This window comes from Rana temporaria, chromosome 3 (assembly GCF_905171775.1).
Source record: "Rana temporaria chromosome 3, aRanTem1.1, whole genome shotgun sequence".
NCBI classification, from domain to species: Eukaryota; Metazoa; Chordata; class Amphibia; order Anura; family Ranidae; genus Rana; species Rana temporaria.
Genome location: NC_053491.1, coordinates 88,296,708 through 88,305,317, shown reverse-complemented (window position 1 = coordinate 88,305,317; position 8,610 = coordinate 88,296,708). Strand labels below are relative to the sequence as shown.

General features: G+C 43.7%; 1 protein-coding gene across 5 annotated transcripts in view; it reads left to right on the top strand.

The window, feature by feature from the left end:
* PPCDC (phosphopantothenoylcysteine decarboxylase) overlaps positions 1 to 8,610 on the top strand; it is a 62,198-nt gene that overhangs the window by 845 nt on the left and 52,743 nt on the right. Inside the window, exons 1-2 of one of the 5 annotated variants that reach the window (XM_040342886.1) lie at positions 493 to 615; positions 7,931 to 8,001. The exons of 1 other annotated variant lie outside the window; for it this stretch is intronic. Coding sequence is in view for 1 of the 4 variants with exons in the window: in XM_040342889.1 (XP_040198823.1) it covers positions 1,149 to 1,172 (24 nt within the window). In the remaining 3 variants the exon portion in view is untranslated. Of the gene's footprint in view, positions 1 to 490; positions 616 to 1,052; positions 1,173 to 7,930; positions 8,002 to 8,610 lie in introns of those variants that run through there. 3 more of the 5 variants (XM_040342888.1, XM_040342885.1, XM_040342889.1) reach the window with 3 other exon arrangements.

The window sequence follows — 8,610 nt, the reverse complement described above, 5'->3', positions numbered from 1 at the left end:
ACCCCCCCCCCGTGACATACAGACTGACCCCCCCCCCGTGACATACAGACTGACCCCCTCCCCGTGACATACAGACTGCCCCCCCCCGTGACATACAGACTGACCCCCCCCGTGACATACAGACTAACCCCCCCTTGTGACATACAGACTAACCCCCCCTTGTGACATACAGACTGCCCCCCCCTCGTGACATACAGACTGACCCCCCCTCGTGACATACAGACTGACCCCCCCTGTGACATACAGACTGACCCCCCCTGTGACATACAGACTGACCCCCCCTGTGACATACAGACTGTGTATAGCCTATACAGATTGTTGCTATATCTTCGTTGCAACCAGCCTGTGTCCCCCGCTGTCATCCAGATGGATCCAGGTCTAAGTTCAGTCTAGCTGTACTGGATGCAGTGGATCAATCAGCATGTGAGGAGTTAATGCTGTTTTGAGCTGCGCGCGTCGGCAGTAGCTCGGCGCTCGACTTCTATTGTCTGAAATCGGCACATGCTCAGTAGCTGCATGGGATGCAGATTTTCATGACATACAGATTTTACTGCTACGGAATGCAGCTATAGAGAGGAGGGCGGCTAATGATGGTGGTAATGAGGAATTGATGTGGTATGTTATTTATTTAATTCCTCCATATTGGAAGAGGACACTGATACTATAATTACATGTGTCTTGCCTGATTCCAGTGAGATGGTAAAGGAGCAGTAGGGACAAAACTTTGTAATATTTAGAGAGAGTAATGAGGGGGATAGGACACCTGTCTGTACAGAACCGGAAGTGAGGGGAAATCTTCCATTGGGGACACCAGACCCCACCTGCCTGAGCTATCCCACCAGGAAGCTGTCGCAGCAGGCAGCCAATCATAAGCAACAGAGGCACCTCCTAATATACACTCACTGGCCACTTTATTAGGTACACCTTGCTAGTACCGGGTTGGACCCCCTTTTGCGTTCACAACTGCCTTAAAGTGTTACTAAACCTAGGAGGACCCGGTGTAGCATGGAGATCTGTATCCCATGAAGATCGGTATCAACTGCGCATGTGCCGATTTCAGGCAATTGAAGTCGAGCGCAGAGCTACTGCCGACGAACACTGTGCCGTGTCAGATTAACCATTCACCCGCCGCCGAGAGATACATCTGGATGACAGCGTCTGCGAGCTACAAGGTACAGCAACAAGAGGGGGCTTTATTTCACAGGGATCAATGGGCCAGATTCACGTATAATTGCGTAAATCGGCGGCGGCGTAACGTATCACATTTACGTTACACCGCCGCAAGTTTTACGGGCAAGTGCTTGATTCACAAAGCACTTGCCTGTAAAGTTGTGGCGGCGTATCGTAAATCCGCCCGGCGCAAGCCCGCCTAATTCAAATGGGGCGTGGATCATTTAAATTAGGCGCGTTCCCGCGCCGAACGTACTGCGCATGCTCCGTCCCTAAAATTTCCCGACGTGCATTGCGCTAAATGACGTCGCAAGGACGTCATTGGTTTCGACGTTAACGTAAATGGCGTCCAGCGCCATTCACGGACGACTTACGCAAACAACGTTAAATTTCAAATTTCGACGCAGGAACGACGGCCATACTTAACATTGGCTAGGCCACCTAGGGGGCAGCTTTATCTTTACGCCGCATTTCTCTTACGGAAACGGCGTAAATTTACTGCGACGGGCAAGCGTACGTTCGTGAATCAGCAAAACGACTCATTTGCATATTCTACGCCGACCGCAATGGAATCGCCACCTAGCGGCCGGCCTAGAATTGCAGCCTAAGATCCGACGGTGTAAGTCACTTACACCTGTCGGATCTTAGGGAGATCTATGCGTAACCTGATTCTATGAATCAGGCGCATAGATACGACCGGCCGGACACAGAGATACGACGAGATACGCCGTCGTATCTTTTTTATGAATCTGGCCCAGTCTGTATGTCACGGGGGGGGGGTGAGTCTGTATTTCACAGGGATCAGTCTGTATATCACGGGGGGGGGGGGGGGTGAGTCTGTATTTCACAGGGATCAGTCTGTATATCACGGGGGGGGGGGGGGGTGAGTCTGTATTTCACAGGGATCAGTCTGTATATCACGGGGGGGGGGATGAGTCTGTATTCCACAGGGATCAGTCTGTATGTCACGGGGGGGGGGATGAGTCTGTATTCCACAGGGATCAGTCTGTATGTCACGGGGGGGGGGGGATAAGTCTGTATTCCACAGGGATCAGTCTGTATGTCACGGGGTATGAGGGGCTTAATTTAGTGCCCCTCTGCCCTGCCTACTATGGGGTCCTAAATTTAGGCTACCTTGGCCCGCTATGTTAATCTATGGCACAAATGTGGTAGTGAACTTTAAGGGGCCACAACTCTGGCCCTATACATGTCCAGGGCCTCGAGCATCCCCTTTGCTAAAAATTCAGGTTGTGAAATTATGGATCACCTCAATTTCTCCTGATTGGAATAATGCAGCCTGGGAAATTGTGCCCATCGTAATATCCCTGACCCCTACTGACAGAACCCAAGCTGATTTCCCCCAGGCCAAACTATTGCTCCCTGCCCCTCACTGACATACACTGCCCCATCACTATCCACTGATAGACCCCCACCCCTCAACTAACTACCCCCTGCCCCCCCCCCCCATCCACAGCGACGACCACCCACCCCCAACAGACCTCGACCCATCAACTACTGACCACAAACCCTCACTGACAGACCACCCCATCCCCAAAAGTAAGTGACCCTCTCACCACTGACAATCCCCTACCCCTCAACTGTTGGGGCCTTTAGTCACTCCCTCTCCTAGTGAAATGTCACACAATTTTACCATCTGGCTAAAACCTCATTTTTCAGAACCAGAAGTGCACTTTATGTGAACTCAACATTTCAGCTTGGTTTCTAATGTTGTGACATCAAAGCAGGGTTTGACAAATTTGCTTGGAATCTAGGAGCCAGCTAAAAAAGTTAGGAGCCAGAAAACGCGGCCCGTCCCAATGAGCTTGCGCGCAGAAGCGAACACATATGTGAGCAGCGCCCGCATATGTAAACGGTGTTCAAACCACACATGTGAGGTATCGCAGCGATTGGTAGAGCGAGAGCAATAATTCTAGCCCTAGACCTCCTCTGTAACTCAAAACATGCAACCTGTAGATTTTTTTTAAACGTCGCCTATGAAGATTTTAAAGGGTAAAAGTTTGTCGGCATTCCACGAGCGGACGCAATTTTGAAGCGTGACATGTTGGGTATGAATTTACTCGGCGTAACATTATCTTTCATAATATTAAAAAAAATGAGGATAACTTTACTGTTGTCTTATTTTTTAATTAAAAAAAGTGTAATTTTTTTCCCAAAAAAGTGCGCTTGTAAGACCGCTGCGCAAATACGGCATGACAGAAAGTATTGCAACGATCGCCATTTTATTCTCTAGGGTGTTAGGATAAAAAATATATATAATGTTTGGGGGTTCTAGTTAGAGGGAAGGAGATGGCAGTGAAAATAGTGAAAAATTACATTAGAATTGCTGTTTAACTTGTAATGCTTAAAGCGGAGTTCCGGCCACAATTTCACTTTTTAAATATAAATACCCCTGTAATACACAAACTTAATGTATTCTAGTAAAGTTAGTCTGTAAACTAAGGTCCGTTTTGTTAGGTTGTTACAGCATTTAGACACTTTATAAAATAGAAATTGACTGGGGCCATCTTAAGTGTGGGCATCATGAAGCCAGACTGTATGACTTCCTGTATTTCAGCCTTGCACATGCTCAGTGCTGCACAAGCAGTGTACTGTCCAAGTCACATGATTCTTCGAGACTGGGGAGTGCACAGACTCCTGGAAAGTTACACCCACTACATTCCCAGGAGTCTGTGCGGTGTAGGTTAGGAAGCTTAAGCACCTAGGTGCAGGAAGTGGGAAGATTAACTATTCTGCCTAGCAACAACACTTTGAAGGCATCTAAAAAAAAAAATGTTTTTCTTAAAGGACTAATGAAATTTTTTTAAAACTACTGATGTAATGTTATATTTATGGGTGGAACTCCACTTTAACTTGTAATACCAACGGCCACCACCAGATGGCGTCAGCTTACACATCTGGTGGTAATAACTTGTAATACCAACGGCTCACCACCAGATGACGCCAGCTCACTTCCAAGCCAAGTCGCCAGGACCCTATTTCTAGTCGCCATGGCGACCTGGCGCCTGGGATTTGTTAAGCCCTGCATTAAAGTGAATGCAACTTGAAGGTGACTTTGTTTTTAAAATTTTGTTATGGTCAATTATAGCAAAACAGAGTGAGACAATTCATTTTTCATCTGCAATGATTTATTCTTATTTTTTAGGTCTTTGTCTAACGGTCCTATATGACGCTTAGCATCCTTGTTCCAACTAATCTAGTCTATGAATGATTGCACAGTCCGCATAAGTTCAATTATCATGGCCAATTTGTTCGCATGGCACATTCATTCTAAACACGCCTAAGAGTAATGTACTGTCCATTTTTTTTGTTAGGACATCACTGCAGAACATATGTTAATGTACGCAGTGTGTGGTTTGACCAGCCCCCTTCACTTTGAGGATCTTCTACAGTAGACAGTTCCAATGCGGTGGGTCTGTGCTCCTGCAGCCTTCTCTGTCATAAACGTTGTCACAGAACATGTTATGACAGTAGATTCTCTTTCATGTTCTGATTTTACGGGTCAACGGGGTCCTTCTCCTGCTGCTCTTGCTCCTCTTCTTAAGCCACATTCTTTTTACATCTCGCTTGTGTTCTGAAATACACATAGTTTTTTTTATAAGAAGCAATATAAAAACACAGTGTTCCAATTACAATCACAAGATTGACAGATGCTATCTTACAGGTTGGTTTGCAGTAGTGATCTCAAAAGTCAAAATTCCCAGGCATGGGCGTATGGAGCAATTATTTTTCATCCAAACCACTCCTTGCCACCACATTTCCATTAAAATAACAATTGCAGCTTACAAAGCCCGATTTGCTGAGACACACAGCGGTCGCTATTAGCTCATGCTGCTGTCAATCAAAATCAGAGTCATGGCTCCATGTCTGAATTGACACACAGATCAACGACTTAGCTCGGGTGCCCCCATAGCAAGCTGCTTGCTGTGGGGGCACTATGCAGGAGGGAGGTCCCAGGAGCGATGGCGAGGGACCCGAGAAAAGTAGGATCGAGGGTGCTTTGTGCAAAACCACCCCACAGAGCAGGTAAGTATGACATGCTTGTTACTTAACCACTTCCATACCGGGCCTATTTTGGCACTTCTCTCCTACATGCATAAATCATAATTTTTTTGTTAGAAAATTACTCAGAACCCCCAAACACTATATATGTTTTTTTAGCAGACACCCTAGGGAATAAAATGCCGGCCATTGCAACTTTTTATCTCGCACAGTATTTGCGCAATAATTTTTCAAACGCCTTTTTTTTGGGGGGAAAAAACTGTTTTGTGAATTGAAAAATAACAAAAAACAGTAAAGTTAGCCCAATTTTTTTGTATAATGTGAAAGATGAAGTTACGCCGAGTAAATAGATACCTAACATGTCACGCTTTAAAATTGCGCACACCCATGGAATGGCGCCAAACGTCAGTACTTAAAAATCTCCATAGGCGAGCCTTATTTTTTTATACAAGTTACAAATTTTGAGTTACAGAGTAGGTCTAGTGCTAGAATTGTTGCTGGCGCTCTAACGCACGCGGCGATACCTCACATGTGTGGTTTGAACGGCGTTTACATATGTGGGTGGGACTTACGTGTGTGTTTGCTTCTGAGCGCGAGCTACTGGGGATAGGGGCGTTTAAAAATTTTTTTTTTTATTATTTTATTTTTTATTTTACTCAACTTCTTTTATTTTTACACTTTTTTTTTTTTTTTTATCACTTTTATTCCTATTACAAGGAATGTAAACATCCCTTGTAATAGGAATCACTGTGACAGGTACTCTTTATGGAGAGATGCGGGGTCAATAAGACCCCACATCTCTCCTCCAGGCTGGAAAGCATTAGATCGTGAAAAAAAATTCACCGATCTAATGTTTTCATCCGCGATTGCGGCTGTGTTTACATTCCAGGACCCGGGCGTGACGTCATAACATCGCGCCCGGGCCTCCGACGATCATAGAGATGACTGGTGACCATCTGGTCACCAGTCTACTCTATGGTTTCCATCGGACGCCGGCGGATCGTTTCTTCGGGTCTCCGATGGCAAAGGAGAGCCCGGAGAAGCACCGGATGGCGGCGGGAGGGGGGGCGTCCCCTCCCGCCGCCTATAAGAATGATCTTTCGTTCTTATGGTGCAGGGATTTGGCGGCTGAAGAGATGGATATCTGAATGATGCCTGTAGCTGCAGGCATCATTCAGATATCCCCACTGAAAGTCCAGAACGTCATATGACGTCCTAGGGCTGGAAGTGGTTAAAAAAAATATATACATTTTTGATCACTTTAAAAATATAAAATGATTTGCTGCCAAGTTCATATTTAGAAGTATGGGAATTGTGCCACATATCAGTCACCCTAAGGTAGTGTATGAATTATTTTTGTTGCAGCTACTCAAGTCACTACAATTAAGATGGCACCCATGAAATCACTGTTTTTTTTCTCCTGACTTGACATTCCTGTCACCCATAGGTTGAAAGTCAACAAGAAATCTTGGTAGTGTAAACCAGGGCTGAATGTATAGATGAGATGAATGTCACATTTACCTTTTCCCGCCGGCCTGCTGCAGTCATCGCCAGGCCTGGCATTATGCCTGTTTATTTCGGCTGATATTCAGTGTTTGTGGTGGGCCACTTCCTGACCTGCACTGTGACCGGACACAGCGCAAGTTTTACAGCTCATTTCAGGGAATTCTTTTTGCTCAAATTGGAATCTGGCTGTTTATTTTACCTGAAAATCAAAAAGAAGAAAAGGTTATATACCCACATGTAAAAGCAGGGCACTTTACACATACATTGGAAGGCACACAATTACCCCTTGTTTGCCATGTAATATTAAAGGGACACTAAAGGAATTTTTTTTTTTAGCTAAATAGCTTCCTTTACCTTGCTGCAGTCCTGGTTTCATGTCCTCATTGTTCGTTTTTGCTTTGATGTTGCTGTAAATCCTCTCTGTTTTGGACACTTCCTGGTTGCCTGTTTCCTGATAACCACAGTACTGGGAGATTTCCCACGGTGGTCACTAATCAAGGAGGTGTGATTACTGTGTGTAAAACAAAACTGGATTGGTGCTGAGGAGTTTTAGACAAAGTATCACTGCTCTCTATTGGCTGACTGCCCTCTAGTGGCTCTCTGTACATCAGAGAACCAGCAAACAACAGCAAAAACGAAACTACACTGCAGGCACATTATATGATTGTTTTTTTTATCAATTTTTAATCATTTTTAAAAGGAATCAGTTAACTATTATGTCTCTATGCCCTGTAAACAGTCATTTCAGCTAAAAAAAAAATTTCCTTTAGTGACCCTTTAACCCCTTCACATGCAGTGTCATTCGTACAGTCACAGTGTATAATATTAGCACTGATCACTGTATTAGAGTCACTGGTGAGGTCGGTGTCAAATAGTCTGGTAAAGTTTGTTCAGCAAACAAAGTGACTTTGTGAAGAAGGGGTTAAAGCCTTCTGGAGGTCAACTGTTTAGTCACTTTACATGGTTTTACATTGGGGGTCACAAATGTATCAAATTTGTAATTAAAAAAACAGGGAAATGCAAAATGCAGTCCTCCAGAGGTTGCAGGACTACAAGTCCCATGGGTCATAGCAAGAATCTGACAGCCACCAGCATGACACCCAGAGGCTGAGTTTGCATATCCCTGTTCTAGACATTACTCATCTAGGCTTGCCCTGACATGCCCTGCACCTCCTCCTCACCTGCCTATTTATTCTCTGTGAACATGCTTGCACTGCCTCTCCTCCTCCAATAGCTCTGAAAATCTCCTCCTGCTGCTGAATATTGATTGGAAAGTATTGGATCATCTTCTACTAGAATAAGAGGGTATTTACCGGTATATATTTCTTTGTTATATATATATATATATATATATATAATTTGTTTTATTATTTAATAGGTACACACACAAAAATGTTTTTATCTTTATTTTTTATTTATATGGATTTTTTTTGTGGGGGGGGGGCACATATAGTTTAACATGGGCTGTCACACACAAAGATGTTTTGATCTGTGATTTATATAGATTTTTTGTTTTGTTGGGGGGGGGGGGGGGTGGGTTACATATAGTTTATCATAGGCTGTTATATATTAACATGGGAATAGGAGAATATATATTATATTCTTTGTAATATTTTATATATATATATATATATATATATAATTACTTTTCTAGGTGCACACAAAAAAAGTTTTGATCTTTGTTATTTATGTTTATCTTATTTTTTTATTTTAGGGGGGGGGGGTGGTGGTACATATAGTTTAAAATGGGCTGTAACATTTCAGAGGCTCTCCTATTGGAAAAAACTATATATATATATATATATATATATATAGATAGATAGATAGATAGATAGATAGATAGATAGATAGATAGATAGAGATAGATATATAGATATCCTTTTTTGTTTTATTTTTCAATAGGTACACACACAA